The sequence below is a fragment of the Aulonocara stuartgranti genome (assembly GCF_965226115.1).
Source record: "Aulonocara stuartgranti genome assembly, chromosome: 5".
Taxonomy (NCBI): domain Eukaryota; kingdom Metazoa; phylum Chordata; class Actinopteri; order Cichliformes; family Cichlidae; genus Aulonocara; species Aulonocara stuartgranti.
In genome coordinates this window covers 258,429-278,281 of record NC_138943.1, presented here as the reverse complement: position 1 = coordinate 278,281, position 19,853 = coordinate 258,429, and the positions used below count along the sequence as shown (strand labels likewise).

Here is a 19,853-nt window from a genome sequence, read left to right as displayed (position 1 = left end):
GAAAGAAATGTTGACTTTTAAGAGAATATCGGCACCAAACCACAGCAGCAGTCTCCTCCGGGCGCTTTTAACGTAGAGACTCGACAGCAATTTAGTGCAACTGATCTCAAAACTGGGAAAAAGAATCACAAACGTCATGATTTTTAGGAAAAAGTTCATTGTGACAGACTGGCGTGCATCCTCTCACCTGTGACAGCTAAAATAGGCTCCACCCCCCATGACCGTGACATGGATAAGCAGAAGAAAATGGCTGGAACATGTTTGTGCAGCTAAATTTGTTTTATTCTTTTGTTTTGTTTTGTTTTTACACGTTTTCATTTCCTTTCCAGCTGGATATCACAAAGGTTTTCCATCGCTATGGTAACGATGCTCTGCTTCTTCTTCTGTGTTGGCCCTCATATTCACACTACCTTTAACCTCAGCAGCAGCAGGGGTCAAAGGTTCATCAGCAGTACCTCGCTGTACTGTCAACACTGAGGTTACTGCAGTACTTCAGTCTGTGTCATCATGTGGCTTCAATCTGCCTGTTGATTGGTGGCAGCATTCTGCAGCATGTGGCTGATTAATGACCTGACGCTTCATGTGATGTCATGTGAGGAGGAAACGGCTGTGTGTGTGTGTCTCTCTTGTTTGTGTGTGTGTGTGCATCTGTGTGTGTGCGTCTGTTTGTCTGTGTGTGTGTCTCTGTCTCTCTGTGCCTCTGTGTGTATCTCTGTCTGTGTGTGTGTGCGTCTGTGTGTCTCTCTGTGTGTGTGCATCTGTGCATCTGTGTGTGTGTGTGTGTGTGTGTGTGTGTGTGTGTGCATCTGTGTGTGTGCGTGTGTGTGTGTGCGTCTGTTTGTCTGTGTGTATCTCTGTCTGTGTGTGCGTCTGTGTGTGTGTGTGTGTGTGTGTGTGTGTGTGTGTGTGTGTGCGCGCGTGCGCGTCTGCTTCAGCGTCCTTATCTCCAGTGAACCAATCGTGACCCTGAACCTCAACTTGAAGCTGAACCTGAGGTGCTGTTGGATCCAGGTGACTCCTCCCACCTGTACAGGTACAGTTTACACTTCATTTATAGATCACATGTCTGAGACTTAAAGCTGAGTGTTTAGCTCAGGTAACAGGATCTATTTTTCAATTCCTGTTATCAGCTTAATATAGGAGCTAATCAACTAATGACCAAACATGACCAGGTTATCTCGAGGCCACGCCTTCTTCTCCTCCACAGGTAACCCATCCCTCATCTCTGTCTGTGTCACAGGAAAATACCGTACCGTCAGCTGAGCAGAAGCTTTTTTTGTGGTGACAACGCAAGTGTGCTGCATCAGGCTCCTCCCACTGGTGACATCGCAGCTGTGTGGATATAAAGAGCGATGAGCGGCAGAGGGACCTGCGCGTCATGTGGTGTCGAGGTTTCCTGCAGCAGACGGTCAGACATGTTTCCAGCAGGCAGGTCAGTGTGTGTGTTATGACATCCTATGAACCCAGACTGATAACTATTGATAATCTATTGATCGTGTCTTACTGTTTGTCGGACAACAGCAGGCTTCTTCACATGATGGAGGAAAAGTGAATAACTTGTCTTTCTCTCTCGTACCTGTCCGTCAGGCGGGCGTCATCTTCGATGTGGATGGCGTCCTGGTGCGTGGGTCCGCCGTGATCCCAGCTGCTCGGCGAGCTTTCAGGAAGCTCCTGGACAGTAACAACAACTTCCTTTTTCCCACTGTCTTCGTCACCAATGCAGGAAGCTGCCAGAGACACCACAAAGCCCAGCAGCTGTCTCACCTGCTGGACGTCCAGGTAGGAGGCTGCAGAACTTCCGATCGATTATTTAAGCTTTTTTGGACTCTTACGTATAATTTAACACAGTCAGCCTGTTTCCTCACCTCTCAGTGAGCCTCCTCCCTACCTGTGTGTGTGTCTCAGGTGATTCTGGTAAAGTTAATCTGTGCTCACCGTGTTCTCGCTGTGGAAGCTGTGACACGGCTGCATAAACACACTGAGGGCTTCTCCGTGTTCACGGGACTCTGTTGGGCTTTAATGTCATTAATTTATAACTTTAAGAGGTCCCATGACTCTAAATTCAACTCAGGAGGTGATGAAGAGGAGAGGAGGAAGATAGCCCTAACATCACATGACTGTCACATGGTGCGAGGGGTTGGCTCTGGTTGGTAGAGCTGCTGATACAAGTACCGATACTTTTACTCTTTAAAGGCAGCTGATGCAGGAGAGCAGAATCATCTATCTGCTAATTCTGAACACTTTTTACTGACCATTAAATTACTGTGACTTTGACTTTACACAGTAATGAGTTAACACAATAAAACACACCTTTCAGCTCTTATTTTGAAGAGCTGGATGTAACTGTTCCTGTCTCTGAGCAGCTCAGCTGACCCGTGTCACGACTCATGTGTGTTATTCTTGTTGTGAATGTTATGAATTTAACACCTTTAACCTCCGTTACAAATGAGCCCGTGTGGCTCAACACTGTGTAACATGATGTCAGACAGTGACATTTATTCAAATTAGTTCATTGTTTTGCCATGAACATTTTTAAGGCTGTTAGTGTTCACGTGCTAACATTAATGCGATTAACATTCATGTGGATCGCAGAACGGACAGACTTTGGATAAACTGACAGAGACATTTCAGGGACTTCGAGTCATTCTGCGCTCCAGATGGGTTACTTGTGTTAAAAATTTTAATTGCATTATGTTAACATTGACAGCCCTAAAATGTTTTAATTCATTGTGTTGTTGCTCATATCTGTGCTGTGATTGGACGCCAGGATTCATCCTGAATCCTCCTGACTTGAATGTAGAATCATGGGACCACTTCAAGTCTACAGCGCATCCGAGGGTCCATTTTTAAAGCATGGCTCACACTAAAGAACATCAGCGCGTCACTTTGTCTCGTGGAGGCGCCGTCAGTGGCTGGGTCCATCTTTTATCTACAGCTGTTCTTCGGACCACTCATGTCTCTCTCTGTCTGTAGATCACGCCGGAGCAGGTGGTCCTTTCCCACAGTCCTTTGCAGATGATGAAGAGTTTCCACGATAAATGCGTCCTTGTGTCTGGACAGGGGCCGGTGACACACATCGCCAACACGTATCCTCCTCAAAGTTCATCAGGGTCAGAAAACTGCAGACAGGACCTCATCCTGGTGCTCACAGAAAGATCACGAGGAGTTCCAGGAAGCAGGTTTAGCTGCAGCTCTGATTGCGCTAACCCTGAGATGAAGGAAACTTTTCTGTCCCAGAAATACTGTTAATACTGTTACCATGGTAACAGACTCCAAACTAACCTGCTGGCTGCCATGGTTTCTCTCTGACTCCTCCCCTCTGCTGCACCTGAACCAGCCAACTGACTCATTTCCTCATTCAAGTCAATTCTGTCCAAGCTCAGAGCAAACAATTAATCTGCAGATGTTTTTACAAAAACTATGATAATCAATCACACTGATGGATAAATGGATCTTATTTGAGTGAAGTTCAGGCTGAGATGACTTTAAAACTAAAGCTGAACTAAATGTGTTTAAAGTCACTGCAGACAGTCTGACTGTAATCGTGAAATGTAACCACTGAAAATCACCTGAGTCGGCCTCGGCAGGTCGACCCAGAACCAGATCAGCCAGAACATGGGCTCCGTGACGGATCAGCAAACCGAGTCCACTTGCACAGCAGGACGGATCGAAACAGATTTTTGATCAGGGATTCAGATCGGATTCGTCCCAGATGTTTTTTTTTACTTTTTTTTAGCTTGAAGCTGATATTAGAGCGACATTATCAGCATTTTTATCCAGTTATGACAGAACTCAGGGAATTCTTTATTTTTACTGGAATTTTTGAAATAATGAAATGGTCGTTAACTGTAGCAAACAGTTTTTAATTAAAAACAGACTCGAGTGCAGATCCCTCTTGGACTTCAGATGAATAATTAGATTTAAAATCAGATCTAAAATTAGGATTCATGAGCACGGTGGCACGGTGGTTAGCACTGTTGCCGCACAGCAAGAAGGTCCTGAGTTCAATTCCACCATCAGCCCGGGGTCTTTCTGTGTGGAGTTTGCATGTTCTCCTCGTGTTTGCGTGGATTCTCCCCGGGTACTCCGGCTTCCTCCCACAGTCCACAGACATGCAGTTAGGTTAATTGATCAATCTCCACTATCTAAATTGCCCATAGGTGTGAATGTGAGTGTGAATGGTTGTCTGTCTCTGTGTGTTAGCCCTGCGACAGACTGGCGACCTGTCCAGGGTGTACCCCACCTCTCGCCCTATGACAACTGGGATTGGCTCCAGCGCCCCCACAACACTGAAAAGGATAAGCGAATGGATGGATTCAAGTTGTGATAGCTGACATTATTAAAAATTACATCATTTCTGTCTGCATTGATGAAATCGGTGGTGCAAAGTGATTAAACTGATAAATGTCTTTGCATTCTTCGGTTCCCTGGATTAAAATCAAAGCGCTTTCTTGGCTTTCTTTCTCTACTTGCGCACATGCTTAACTCAGGCTCAACATGCTCAGAGTTGGCTGAACTAACTCTGATCAGCTGATCACCTCAGAGTTTGTTTTTAAACTCGGAGTTTGATGAACACAGTTCCTGGAATACCCCCCAGGTTAACCTTAATCCTGCTTGTTAATCTGATTTTAACAAATGTTTCCAAATATTTGTCTGGATGATGAGACACTGTGAGGTGTTTTTCACTCAGACAGATTTTTTTGATTGCGGGACTTTAATTGTCGGAACGTCTGAATGAAAAATCTGGGTGTTGCAATCCTGAATGGCTCTTCCAGTTTGGGTTTTCAGAGGGTGATGACCATGGAGCAGCTCTCAGAACACCACCCCCTGCTGGACATGGTGGACCACAGCAGGAATCCCACACTTCCTGTGAGTCCTGCAGACATTAAACTCAGAGCCATTTGTGCAAACAGTTTCTGATTGGTGAGAATGAGACTTCGTTCTACCTGGTAAATAGTGCTGATTTTTTTTTTTTTTTTTTTTTTTAAAAAGCAAAAATGGCAGTAATCAGTAAGTTAAATTGCACTCCACATGCTCATTAGTGTTTCTTCTTCCAGAGTTATGTTTGTTCATTCCATCATCACTTTGTTTGTTTGTTTCAGTCATCTCCACCACAGAGTCTCCCCCAGATACAAGGTAAGACAGCCAACACACAGGAAGTGGAATGGCTTTTCTTCATCATCTCCTTTTCTGACTTTCGGTGTTTCCATAGCGATCATCCTGTTTGGGGAGCCAGTCAGATGGGAGACCAATTTGCAGCTGCTGATTGACGTGCTTCTGACCAATGGCAGGCCAGAGTGTGGGTATGACACCCAGCTTTCACCACAGCTGCCAGTCTTAGCCTGCAACACGGACTTGCTGTGGATGGCTGAGGCCCCATCACCACGGTAACAACCACAGACTTACCACAGGTGCTAAAGTGGAGGCGTCCTGCTGATGGCTCTGACTGCTGCTGTGTTGCTGTAGGTTTGGCCATGGGATGTTCTTACTGTGTCTGGAGTCAGTCTACAGGAAGCTGACGGGTCGGGAACTGGAGTACAAGGCACTGCTGGGAAAACCCAGTCTGGTAACCTACCAGTATGCTGAGCAGGTGTTGCGACAGCAGAACTGCAACCGCAGGCTGAACACCATCTATGCCGTGGGGTAACCAATATCATCCATATCGAAATCTGTAACAAATAACAACAACACTGTAACCCCATCTGTAACAACATCACCATCTGTAACAACATCACTATCTGTAACAACATCACTATCTGTAACAACATCACTATCTGTAACAACATCACCATCTGTAACAACATCACCATCTGTAACAACATCACCATCTGTAACAACATCACCATCTGTAACAACATCACCATCTGTAACAACATCTATAATGACATCTGTAACAAAATCACCATCTGTAACAACATCTATATCAACATCACCATCTGTAACAACATCTATATCAACATCACCATCTGTAACAACATCTATATCAACATCACCATCTGTAACAACTCCTATATCAACATCACCATCTGTAACAACTCCTATATCAACATCACCATCTGTAACAACTCCTATATCAACATCACCATCTGTAACAACATCTATATCAACATCACCATCTGTAACAACTCCATCTAGAACATCACCATCTGTAACAACTCCATCTAGAACATCACCATCTGTAACGACATCTATATCAACACCATCTGTAACGACATCTATATCAACACCATCTGTAACGACATCTATATCAACACCATCTGTAACGACATCTATATCAACACCATCTGTAACGACATCTATATCAACACCATCTGTAACGACATCTATATCAACACCATCTGTAACAACGACATCTATATCAACACCATCTGTAACAACTCCATCTAGAACAACATCTATATCAACACCATCTAGAACAACATCTGTATCAACACCATCTGTAACACCATCTGTAACAACTCCATCTTTAACGACATTGGTAACGACTCCATCTGTAACACCATCTGCAACAACACCATCTATAACAACACCGTCTCTAGCCACACATCTGTAACTCCATCTATAACAACACCGTCTGTGACATCATCAGTAAAACATCATCTATAACAACATCTGCTGATAGCTCCTCCTCTATTTGATTGTCCTGTTATTGTGGCAGTTTCACTTTTCCAACTGAGAAATAAAGCAGTTCCTAATTGGGAATTGGTCAGATAAATAAAAAATAAAGTATAATTTAATCATGGCTTTGTTTGTAGTTGTGCTGGAAATTTCGTTTGATGTGTCAATCACATATTTTAATCATGTCATATTAGTAATAGTAACATCACTTTCTCACTTTAGTATAGCAAGCTCTTTCCTGACACCAGTTGTATGCATGCATGTAGAATGTTATCACTCACATGGTGGTGCAATTTAATTTAAGATTTTCCACAACAAAGTTTTGAATGCTTTTGAGTTTAATTAATTAATTATAGATTTTACACTGCATCTTGCAGCCCACCAGCAATCACTTGATGGTGTGACCCAGCGTCACACTTTGGGAACCAGTATCTACTTTATTGGCTAATCCAACTGTCTTCTTGTTTCCTAGTGACAACCTAATGACGGACATCTATGGTGCTAACTTGTACAACCGTTACCTGGGTCAGCGGCATGCTGCTGTGACAACCACCACCAGGCTGGTTGCCCGGGGAATGGGAAGTGAGGTGATGGCAGAGGAGGAGCCAATGTCTGCAATTCAGTGCCACTCTATCCTGGTACGTACATCACCTTTGAGGTTTACATCTTTCTTTTTTTGAATGGTGGATGGTCATTAAAAAATGAATTTAAATAATGAGGTTGGAGTGCAAAGGCTGTGATTCTAGCATCTACATGGATGTTAAAAACATCCACAGTAATTATTTTATCTGAGCTGAGCACTAAATCAAATAAAAAGTCTGAGAAATCAGACAGAAACTCTGTGTAAGGTCCAGATGGAGGATAGATGATAATCAATAAGACTGGTTTCTGAGTTTTACAGCTGCGGTGGACAAGGCTAAGCATCAGGCTTTCAAATGAATTAAAAGTCTAAAGTTACACACCGATTCGATATTGATTTTAGGGACCTCAGATTGGCGTAACCGGGTGTCATTACTGCCGACATGAATTACGATTTTACTGAATTTACGTTTACCCTTAGCCAGCAGTTTTAAATTTCCTTCAATGTCGCCTGCTCTGGCCCCTGGAAGACAATTGACTATGGTTGCCGGTGTCTCTAGCTTCACATGTCTGAGAACAGAATCACCAATTACCAGAGTTTGACCCCCGGCGGGTGTGTCACCGAGTGGGGAAAAACGGTTAGACACATGAACAGGTTGGTGGTGTACCTGGGGCTTCTGTTTAGGACTATGCTTCCTCCTCACCGTGACCCAGCCGCCCTCTTTCCCCAGCTGCTTGGGGTCTGCCGGGGAACAGCTAGCGGGGCCTACGCTATCTTCGGCTGCACCAGCTACAGGGGCCTGGCTAGCTACGGGTGAATGAAGGGTGCGAAGCCGAGTCTCCAATTTAGCAGAGGTGACAAAAGTACAGACATTCTGCTTCCGGTGGCTCGTAGCACCGCATGGCCGCATAGAGAGTGACCTCCGGCACCAACCGTGTGTTTTCCCCGGACTCGAGAGCTGTATTAGGGCTACATTGCCATTTTTCGACGCAAGAATGAGTGGGGATAAATCTAAAAAGGGAGGATACGGGCTACGAAACATTCTTGACTGTGAAATGGAGAAGGACGCCGCGGCTAGTGAGGCAAGCCTCTCATCGGGACAAGATGGCGACCGAGGTGAAGGTCTGGTTTGGCTTCGGGATGCTGTGAGTAGCGTACTGGTGGCTGAAATGGCTACATTGCGAACCAAATTGAAAAGTGACTTCAAAGCATTCGGTACGGAATTTCGGGAGGATATAAAGAAGCAAATGGCCGAACTCTCTAAGGAATTGAATCAAAGACTACACGAGATGGCGGATCAGGTAGAGGAGATGACTGGTCGGCTAAAGCACGTCGAGGACAACATGGCTGACTCGGAACGCTGGGACACTGTCAAAGGAGCTTGCAAAGAAAAGCGTCTGGACTTCTTTAAGTTGCTTGAAGACGTTTCACCTCTCATCCGAGAAGCTTCTTCAGTTCTAAGGTCAAATGGTGGAGAGTCCCAGATATAAACCTAGTGGGAGTTTCCCCCCACAGAGGGACAAAAGGACCCCTGATGATCCTCTAATCGCCTGAGCCAAGGTGGGAAACTGGGCGTGGGTCCCAATCAGCCAGAGTTTTGGGTGTGTTCATTGTGAAACCTGGCCCCACCTTATCATGTGATTTCCTGAGGTCAGATGGCCCAGGATGTGAGTGGGCGTTAAGGCGTCTGGGAAGGATCTCAAAACTGGATTATAGATGGCAGAGAGTTGGTGTCGTAAACCCCCGCCTCTGTTCAAAGATGGTCGCTCACAGTGGACATAGATGCTTCTTTCACTCCTCTTTCTGTCCTCTCTGTCCAAAATGTGAACATTGGCATCCTCGAAAGAGTGACCTTTGACCTTTAGATGCAGATGGACTGCTGAGTCTTGTCCTGTGGAGGTGGCTCTTCTGTGTTGTGCCATGCGCTTGTGAAGTGGCTGTTTGGTCTCTCCAATGTAGAGGTCTGAGCATTCCTCGCTGCACTGTACAGCATACACCACATTGTTAAGTTTGTGTTTTGGCGTTTTGTCTTTCGGGTGAACCAGTTTCTGTCTGAGCGTGTTGCTGGGTCTGAAATGCACCGGGATGTCGTGCTTGGAGAAAACTCTCCTGAGTTTCTCTGATACACCGGCTACATAGGGGATGACAATGTTGTTGCGTCTGTCCTTCTTATCCTCCCTCGCTGGTGTCTGGTCTTCTTTTCTGTGCCTCTTTGCTGACTTTAAGAACGCCCATTTAGGATAGCCGCACGTTTTGAGTGCTTCCTTTACATGTGTGTGTTCCTTCTTTTTCCCTTCAGGCTTAGAGGGAACATGTTCTGCCCGGTGGTGTAGGGTCCTGATTACTCCAAGTTTGTGTTCCAGAGGGTGATGGGAGTCAAAGAGGAGGTACTGGTCCGTGTGTGTGGGCTTCCCGTAAACTTCGATGTTGAGGTTGCCGTTCTCTTCAATGTGCACGGCGCAGTCCAGGAAAGGCAAACAGTTGTCCTTTGTGTCTTCCCTGGTGAACTTGATGTTTTTATCCACAGCGTTGATGTGCGCAGTGAAGGATTCCACTTCTTGTGTCTTGATTTTGACCCAGGTGTCGTCCACATATCTGTACCAGTGGCTGGGTACTCTTCCTTTGAAAGAGCCAAGAGCCTTCCTTTCCACTTCCTCCATGTAAAGGTTGGCTACAATAGGTGACACAGGGGAGCCCATGGCACAGCCATGTTTTTGTCTGTAAAAGCCTTCGTTATATTTGAAGTATGTTGTGGTGAGGCAGAGGTCTAACAGTGTGCAGATCTGATCGGGTGTGAAGTTGGTCCTGTCCTCCAAGGAGCTGTCTTCTTGTAGTCGTTTTCTGACAGTCTCCACGGCCTCCTTGGTGGGTATGCAAGTGAAGAGAGAGACTACATCAAAGGACACCATGGTTTCATCTGGATCCAGGGTAAGTTTCTGGACCTTGTCGGTGAAGTCAGTGGAGTTCTTGATGTGGTGTGGGGTGTTCCCCACGAGAGGAGCAAGGATGGTAGCAAGGTGTTTAGCAATGTTGTAAGTGGCTGAGTTTATGCTACTGACTATGGGTCTGAGTGGGACAGCTTCCTTGTGGATTTTAGGAAGTCCGTAAATGCAGGGTATGGCATCCCCTGGGTAAAGGCGGTGATATGCAAGGCGGTCAGTGATTTTGTCCTTTTCAAGGTCCTGAATGCAAGCTATAACTTTCTTTTTGTAGCTGCTCTGTGGGGGGAAACTCCCACTAGGTTTATATCTGGGACTCTCCACCATTTGACCTTAGAACTGAAGAAGCTTCTCGGATGAGAGGTGAAACGTCTTCAAGCAACTTAAAGAAGTCCAGACGCTTTTCTTTGCAAGCTCCTTTGACTACGATGACCTGGATGACTGAGAACCTTCACAGACAACGCTGGGACATTGGTGTTAGGGATACACTTGTGCAGCTGTTGGAAAATCAACAGGCGCTTCAGGAAAAGGTGTCCGATATGGAGGGCCGCGCTAGGCGCAAAAACATCCGGATCTACGGTGTACCGGAAAACTCGGAGGGCTCGTCGGTGACTACCTTTGTTGAAAATCTGATCAAAGAACACCTAGGCGAAGATTTCGGCCCGGACCGTGCTCTCGGCATTGAGCGCGCACACCGCGCGTTGGGACCAAAACCACCCCCGAACGCCCCACCACACTCAATAATAGTGCGCTTCCTCCAGTTCTCCGTTAAAGAAGAGATTCTCCGCACGGCATGGAACAAAGGGGTACATATCCAAAACAAACGGGTGTATTTCGATCATGACTACTCCCTGGAAGTGCAGAAAAGGAGACGGGAATATATCCCAGTTAAGAAGGCTTTGAAGGACAGGGGGATCCGCTTCCAGACACCACTAAGTAAGATGCGAGTGTTTTATGCGTCAGGCAATGTCCTATATAATACCGCGACCCAAGCTGCCGAGGATTTAAGAAAGCGGGGAATAGCCGTGGGTAAGATCACTTTGGGGAACCAAACCAACAGGATGACAGAGGACACTTCCTACTTCCTTGGGAAACGCAGACAGCACACTGCGGGGGCGGCTTCCAGCAGCACGTGTGGGAAAAACTCCAAGCATTCCGGAGGGAGCAAGAAAAAGTGCCAGCAGACGAGTGAACAGCTGATGGCGGGACAACGGTGAGATAGCTGGCGGTAGAGTTTTGATAATCTAACCGCAGGAACACTGACTTTCGTATCCTTCAGAATTCATATTTCTTTAGGTTGGTGCCTACGGACATGGTTAGAGAACCACCACGTTATGTCTAGTAGCGATAAGAGACTGTTTTTGCTTATTCTTTGCCCTTTTTTGGCTTTTTTGTCGGTCACTCCCCTCTTGTCGGATGAGGAGCCCCACCTTGTGGCCAGTCCCCTCAATGTCAAAGGACACTCTTATATCCTTTGTATTGGAAGCTCTTGTTAATGTTTGGTGTGTTTGCTGTTCAGTGAGTTCTGGTTGTGATGTTCTGAGGTCTGGGTTGATTATGTTGTATTCCACATCTCCACTTGATGGCTTATAATTTCTATAAAATGCTGTCACTAAATGTAAATGGCCTGAATAGCCCTATTAAAAGAAGCAAATTAATTTGCCAAATTGAAAAAGGAGACCGTAGATTTGGCATATTGGCAAGAAACTCATCTAGATAATGCAGAACATGAGAAATTAAAAAAGATGGGTTTCAGACATACATTCTATTCATCGTATAGGGCCGGGAAAAAACGAGGAGTAGCTATCCTTATCTCAAATAAAATAAAATTTGAACATATATCTACTATAAGTGATAAGGAAGGTCGGTTTGTTTTAGTAAAAGGTAGAATAGAGAATAAGACGGTCACACTATTAAATGTCTATGCACCCCCAGGAAGCAACGCAAGCTTCTTCAAGAAGATATTTGATTTGATCTCTAAGGAAACGGTGGGAACTCTTATTTGTGCAGGAGATTTTAATTTACTGTTAAATCCCAGATTAGACTCAAATAATAGTGACAGGAAAAGCACGTCTGGAGGGAAACGGGTTAAAGGAATGTTAACGGAATTAGGACTTATTGATGTGTGGCGATCTATCCATGGGTCAGCGTCAGGATTCACTTTTTACTCTGCTCGACACTCAGTGTATTCGAGGATAGATTACTGTTTTATGTTTAATAGGGATTTACACAGGATAAAAGATTGCAGAATAGGTCCAAGAGATGTCTCTGACCACAGTGGACTTTATATAACGTTACATTTGGACGGGACACGGAAGACAACTTTGTGGAGACTAAATACCGGTATGTTAAATGACCCCGCTTTTGTGAAACAAATGACAGCCGATCTTAACTTGTACCTGCAGGACAATAATGGAGAGACAAATCACAGTATTGTATGGGATGCAGCCAAAGCTGTCCTCAGAGGTAAAATAATTGCGTGGTCGACCATGATTAAAAAGAAAAAGTCACAAGAATTGTTACAACTGCAGAATAGATTAATGGCCTTGGAACAGTCAGGTCTAAAGGATAAAAATACTACAGTAACCCACCAGATCAGACCGATTAAGCAGGAGATAGATAAGATATTGAGCGAAGAAGTAGAGAAAAACATAAGATTTATGAAACAGAGGTATTATGAGGCGGGGCCTAAGGCGGCGAAGCAGTTGGCGTGGCGGATTGGAAAACAGCAAGCTGAAAATAATATTTATAAGATTAGAGACCCGGTTGGTAACAATGTTGTAACTGACCTGGATAAAATTCAAAAAGCGTTTGAAATGTATTACAAATCCTTATATAGTCAATCTACTCAGGGTGATGTAAATAAGATGACTGACTTTTTGAATTCCTTAGACCTGCCTACGATTGGTTGAGAAGCAAATAGTAAGTTAACGTCCTTAATATCTCGGGAAGAAATAATTAAAGCTATCTCCAGCCTTAAATCCAATAAATCACCAGGTACCGACGGGCTCCCTGCCGAATGGTACAAAACCATGAGGGAAAGCCTTCTTCCCCTGTTGGACACTAGTTTTAACTATATTTTGAAAGGAGGTCTGGTACCTCCCTCTTGGAAGGAGGCCTTCATATCTGTTTTGCCAAAGGGGGGGACAGGATAGACTAAACTGCAAATCTTATAGGCCGATAAGTGTCCTGAACTCAGATTATAAACTATACACAACTATTTTGGTGCGAAGAATGGATGCTGTAATGCCTTCTTTGATTGATGAAGACCAAACGGGTTTCTTGAAAAATAGACAAATAGACAAACCCACGATAATATTAGACGAGCTTTACACATCATCGAACACATTAATAATAAGAAAACAAGCTCAGTTATTCTTAGTTTAGATGCTGAAAAAGCATATGATTCAGTGAATTGGGACTTCCTCTTCCTAGTGATGAAAAGATTTGGTTTCTGTAGCGAGTTTATAAGATGTTTCCAAGCTCTTTATTCTCTCCCTACTGCCAGAATAAAAATTAACGGTAGCCTCTCCGATACTATTTTTTTAGAACGAGGATGTAGACAGGGGTGTCCAGCAAGCCCCTACCTCTTCAACTTGTTTATCGAACCTCTAGCCCAGGCTGTACGTCAGGAAGCATCGTTGAAAGGGATTGTAATAGGAGGGGACGAGTACAAGGTGTGTTTATACGCAGACGATGTCTTGGTGACAATCACGGATCCCAGCTCAGGTATACCAGTATTAATGGGGATGTTGGAAACATATGGCCTGTATTCAGGGTATGTTCTTAATGTCAAAAAAACTCAAGTTCTGACATTTAATTTTTCTCCGGACCAGACACTATTGTCAAAATTCAAGTTTAATTGGGAGGCAACTGCTATCAAATATTTGGGAGTGTTTCTGCCTAGAGATCTGACACAACTGTATGATATTAATTACAGTCATATTAATAGAGAAATATATAGCGATCTCAACATTTGGGCCTTGCTCCCTCTCGACCTTGGCAACAGGATACAGATAATTAAAATGAGTATTCTCCCCAAACTACTCTATCTTTTTCTTGCTTTACCTATTCAAATTCCAGAGAAGCAATTCAGGGAATGGAATAAGCAGATTTCGAGATTCATTTGGCTTAACAAAAGACCACGGGTGAAGTTCTCTACTTTGCAGTTGCCGAAAGACAAAGGGGGCTTGGCTCTACCTTCATTAAGGAATTACTACTTATCTGCTCAACTGAGGTCCTTGGTGTGTTGGTGTAATCCATCTTTTTGTGCGAGGTGGAAGACTATTGAGATGTCTCTCTCGGACACGCCAATCCAGTCTAGACTTGGTCACGCAGCTTCTGATTTGGACGATACCTTGACGCCCAGCCACTGGGTCACTTTTACATTAAAAATATGGAGGGGAGTGGTCAAGCAGGCGCAACTCCAGGAAGAGATAAAACTTCTGAGGTGGCCAGCGTATGACCCTGATTTTTTTTACCTGCTTCCCACAATAGTAGATTTAAACAATGGGTGTTGCATGGAATCACTGCTGGGTGTTTGGTTATTGTAAAATCTAAAATTATGGCTTTTGATACCCTATGCAAGACTTACGATCTCGAGAAACAAGACTTTTTTCGATACTTGCAACTCCGTGACTATATTGGCAAAAGACTGAAGAGCTGTGTCCGTGGAGACTTCTCGATTGTTAATATTTTCACTCCAACATGTGGCGGGACTTCTGCTGGAAGAACATTATACGCTATTTCATAACGCCTAAACAGAAGTCTAAATTCAGTGCTACACCTGCGTTTTGCTGGAGGAATTGTGGGGAAGACATGGCTGATTACGGTCATGTATTCTGGTCCTGCCCACTCATACAACCCTTCTGGACGGAAGTTGTAAAGATAATTTCAGAGGTGTTGGGATTCCACGTGTCTCGTACATTTACCTCATTGTATCTGGGATATTTTACAGACGATTTAGCTGCAGATGATGTTTATCTTCTGAAAGTTCTCTTGGCTTCTGCGAGGAAGGCCATAACAAAACGCTGGCTCTGTAGAGACCCTCCCACTGTAACACTTTTTACCTCTATAGTGGAAGACGTCAAATTGATGGACTGTATGACTTTCACTCTGCGACTGCAGGGAGATTTGGGAAGGAGACGATGGAGAAAATGGCTGGACTTTACAGCTTGTGGCAGCGCCCTTTAATGCATAGAATTAGTAATGCAGACTTGCTGACATATGTATGTGTGGATGTGCAGATGTATGTACGGACGTATGTTATCTTCCCATGACCTCATACTGTTTCTGTTTTTTCTTTTTCTTTTTTCTTTTATCTTGTTGCATAAAAATGTTCCTAAACAAATAAAAATTGTCAAAAAAAAGTACCGACATTCTTTATTTAACTAGAAGTACAGGCACTTTTGTTTAAAAAACAAAAAAAAAGTATTGAATCAACTTCTTTACTTAAGTAAAACTGAAAAGTACGGGCTCTGAAATGTACTCAAAGTAAGAAAATAAAAAGCGGTTCCTTGAACAACAATTCTACCACCTATTTGTATATAAACAGAGCTTTGTGCATTATCAATATGATTATTATTATTATTATTATTATAAAATAATAATTTTTTTTCCCCCGACGGAACAGTTTACCCTGCCTGGGATAGGGTTACCGGGGCCCCGCCCTGGAGCCAGGCCCGGGGAGGGTGCCCGAGGGCGAGCGTCTGGTGGCCAGGCCTTAGTCCATGGGGCCCGGCCGGGCACAGCCCGAAGAGGAGACATGGGCCCATCCTCCCCCAGGCCCACCACCCGCAGGAGGCGCCATAGGGGTCGGGTGCATTGTGTGCCGGGTGGCGGCCAGGAGCGGAGGCTTCAACAGCATTCCGAGGGAGACTGGGGGACATTGAGTCCGAATGGACCATGTTCAGCGTCTCCATTGCCGAAGCTGCTGCATTGGGCTGTGGCCGCAAGGTGGTTGGTGCCTGCCGTGGTGGTAATCCCCGAACCAAATGGAGGTGAAGGGAGCCACCAGGCTGAAGAAGGAGTCCTATCGGGCTTGGTTAGCCTGTGGGACTCTGGAGGCAGCCGACAGGTATCGACAGGCCAAGCGGAATGCGGCTCGGGCAGTGGCTGAAGCAAAAACTCGGGTGTGGGAGGAGTTCGGAGAGGCCATGGAAAAAGACTTTCGGAAGAGATTCTGGCAAACCGTCAGGCGTCTCAGGAGGGGAAAGCGGTGCTCTACCTGCACTGTGTATAGTGCTGGCAGAGCGCTGCTGACTTCGACTGAGAAAATTGTCAGGCGGTGGAAGGAATACTTCGAGGACCTCCTTAATCCCACTGACACGTCTTCCGAGGAGGAAGCAGAGTCTGGGGATGAGGGGAATGACCTGCCAATTTCCGGGGGCGAGGTCACTGAGGCAGTTAAACAACTCCTTGGTGGCAGAGCCCCTGGTGTTGATGAGGTCCGCCCCGAGTTCCTGAAGGCTCTGGACGTTGTAGGGCTGTCCTGCTTGACACGCCTCTGCAATGTTGCGTGGAGATCAGGGGCAGTACCTGTGGACTGGCAGACCGGGGTGGTGGTCCCCATCTTTAAGAAGGGGGACCGGAGGGTGTGTTCCAACTACAGGGGGATCACACTCCTCAGTCTCCCTGGGAAAGTCTATGCCAGGGTGCTGGAAAGGAGAGTTCGTCCGCTAGTCGAACCTCGGATACAGGAGGAACAATGCGGTTTTCGTCCTGGTCGCGGAACACTGGACCAGCTCTTTATCCTCTCGAGGATACTTGAGGGTGCATGGGAGTTTGCCCAACCAGTCTACATGTGTTTTGTGGACTTGGAGAAGGCATTCGACCGTGTTCCTCGGGGTGTCCTGTGGGAGGTGTTGCGGGAGTATGGGGTGTCTGGCCCATTGCTACGGGCCATTCGATCCCTATACAACCGTTGCAAGAGCTTGGTTCGCATTGCCGGCAATAAGTCAGACTCGTTCCCGGTGGGTGATGGGCTCCGCCAGGGCTGCCCTTTGTCTCCGGTTCTGTTCATAATTTTTATGGACAGGATTTCTAGGCGCAGCCAAGTGGCGGAGGGCTTTCGCTTTGGTGGCCTCAGAATCTCATATCTGATTTTTGCGGATGATGTGGTTCTGTTGGCTTCATCGGGTGAGGGCCTCCAGCTCGCACTGGAACGGTTCGCAGCCGAGTGTGAAGCAGCAGGAATGAGGATCAGCACCTCCAAATCTGAGGCCATGGTTCTCAGCCGGAAAAGGGTGGAGTGCCCACTCCGGGTCGGGGATGAGTTCCTGCCCCAAGTGGAGGAGTTCAAGTATCTCGGGGTCTTGTTCGCGAGTGATGGGAGAAGGGAGCCGGAGATCGACAGACGGATTGGGGCTGCAGCTGCAGTAATGCGGATGCTGCACCGGTCCGTCATGGTGAAGAGGGAGCTGAGTGTAAAAGCGAAGCTCTCAATTTACCGGTCGATCTACGTCCCTACCCTCACCTATGGCCATGAGCTGTGGGTAGTGACCAAAAGAACGAGATCGCGGATACAAGCGGCAGAAATGAGCTTCCTCCGAAGGGTGGCTGGCCTCTCCCTTAGAGATAGGGTGAGAAGTTTGGCCATCCGGGAGGGGCTCAGAGTAGAGCCGCTGCTGCTCCACATCGAAAGGAGCCAGCTGAGGTGGTTCGGGCATCTGACAAGGATGCCCCCTGGGCGCCTCCTGGGTGAGGTGTTCCAGGCATGTCCCACCGGGAGGAGGCCCCGGGGCAGACCCAGGACACGCTGGAGAGATTATATCTCTCGGCTGGCCTGGGAACGCCTTGGTATTCCCCCGGATAAGATGGAAGAGGTGGCTGGGGAGAGGGAGGTCTGGGCCTCTTTGCTTAGGCTGCTGCTCCCGCGACCCGGCCTCGGATAAAGCGGATGAAGATGGATAATTATTTTTTTGGTTGCCTACATTGTAGAGGGTGACTTTACCTCCACATCTGGACAAAAAAATGAGTACAGTCATAGGTTAAAGTGGGAAGGATTACTATGAGCACATCTGCACTCACTCCAGCCTGCTTTAACTTCCAAGTATAAACACTATAAATTATATCATTGAACCTAAAGTAATGAAAACATGAGGTGCAAAATGTAGGAAATTGTCAAAAATTAAATACTCAGATACATACACTTGAAATTTCTACTTCAGCACAGTAACGATGTATAATTACCTGGTTACTTCCCACCTCCCCAATTCAGTAATCCTGGCCTCCAGAGCTTTAAACAGGCTACATTTATGACATGTATTGTTATTAGTAAAGGAGGCCAAGGAGTGATTAAATGTCTGACACAAGGAGCAGGAAAGTGCAGGATGAACAGGTGAAGAGGCCCTGCTGCTAGCGACTCGGCTGCAAGCTAAGCGTAGCTAAGCTAAGCTAAGTTAGTGAATCCCTAAAGACAGTGAGTGAATACTGTGACTGTAATTAGTGGGTGAATCAACACAGAGTGCTCTTTGGATAAAGCATGTGACGATCACACCATAAGATAAGTCATTATCTAAAACTAAACAGGCTAAACAAAAACATCTGTGAACTGTAACAGGAACAGGAAGTGATACTGTATTGCAGAGAGAGCCAACACCAAGTCAGTAAATCAGGGCTATTAAGCCTAATTTTGATTTTGAGCATCAGCGATTTAGTCCTTCAAAATAAAAGCACATCTGAGGACATCTGAGTTCAAAATAATAAGAGTGCAAAAATGCTTATCTTCCCATGTACCTGTCCTCAGGTGTGCACAGGTGTCTACAATCCCCGTTTCCCACTGCCTAGTGACCAGAATAGCAGCATCATGGAGACGGTGTTTCACGGTCACAGAGACCTGGTACCGGAGCCTGACCTGATGGAGCCGAGTTACATGGTGGAGGACGTGGAGGCTGCTGTGGACCTGCTGCTGCAGCAGGAGGGCTCTGACCTCTGACCTTCACAACGGGAAACCTGCACCTGGTTCTCATCAACATACTCCTCTGCCTTTAATCAGAGCTGGTGCTAAATTAGATTGCCTGGAGGGACACACTCTCTCCTACTCTGATTGGTTGTTTCGTTGGAAAAAGTCCTGATCATCAGTGTGTTGAATAAAGTTTAGAAATCTCTGAATTGTGTTTTTATTTGGATATTTTTTGGCAGATATCATCACGTATCCTGAGGGGAGAATGACAGAAAGAGAGCAGCTTTATCTACATTTGTATCCGAGTACAGACACAGACAGGCTTCTGCTCTCACTGGCAGCCTGTCACGGTCAGCCACCAAAAGCTGCGAGGAGCAGATCACAGACACATGCTTCATCCACAAACATTCCAGACATACATAAGTACTAATAACTTTCTACATTCATGGGTCAGAATAAAGCTTTTATAATAACGTGAGATGTCTATTAGTCTTTGAATCTGTAAATGTAGAGCTGTGGAGCTTAGAGACGTGTTTGTTTCATTTAAACTCAGTCTTATCGAGTTTGAATGTTGTTGATAATCTCTCTGTGCTCCGTAGGAAAGACAAGATGATCTTGTAAATATGAAGATTCGTGTTCTGCAGTTTGGTGTGAAGGCCAACAAACTGTGTGGTTCCACTGTAACCTTGGTTCTCTGAGTGACAGACAGTCTCTCCACTCCGTTACATATTGCACCTGTACAGATAGCTTTTGTGCCTTTTGGCAGCAAAGCAGGGTTGGAGCTCACTAAGCACACATATGCACTACCAAGTGG

The 19,853-nt window shown here is 45.6% G+C and overlaps 1 protein-coding gene across 1 annotated transcript; it reads left to right on the top strand.

Annotated features, from left to right (window-relative positions):
* The first annotated feature begins 27 nt into the window (after window positions 1-27).
* On the top strand, window positions 28-19,248 carry LOC309706711 (haloacid dehalogenase-like hydrolase domain-containing 5). The gene is made up of 10 exons (XM_082533478.1): window positions 28-1,033; window positions 1,241-1,432; window positions 1,588-1,779; window positions 2,974-3,086; window positions 4,776-4,869; window positions 5,103-5,136; window positions 5,213-5,387; window positions 5,467-5,643; window positions 7,091-7,256; window positions 18,884-19,248. The coding sequence occupies exons 2-10, from the start codon at window positions 1,379-1,381 to the stop codon at window positions 19,070-19,072; spliced, it is 1,194 nt and encodes a 397-aa protein (XP_082389604.1). The 5' UTR covers window positions 28-1,033; window positions 1,241-1,378; the 3' UTR covers window positions 19,073-19,248.
* The last annotated feature ends 605 nt before the right edge of the window (window positions 19,249-19,853 follow it).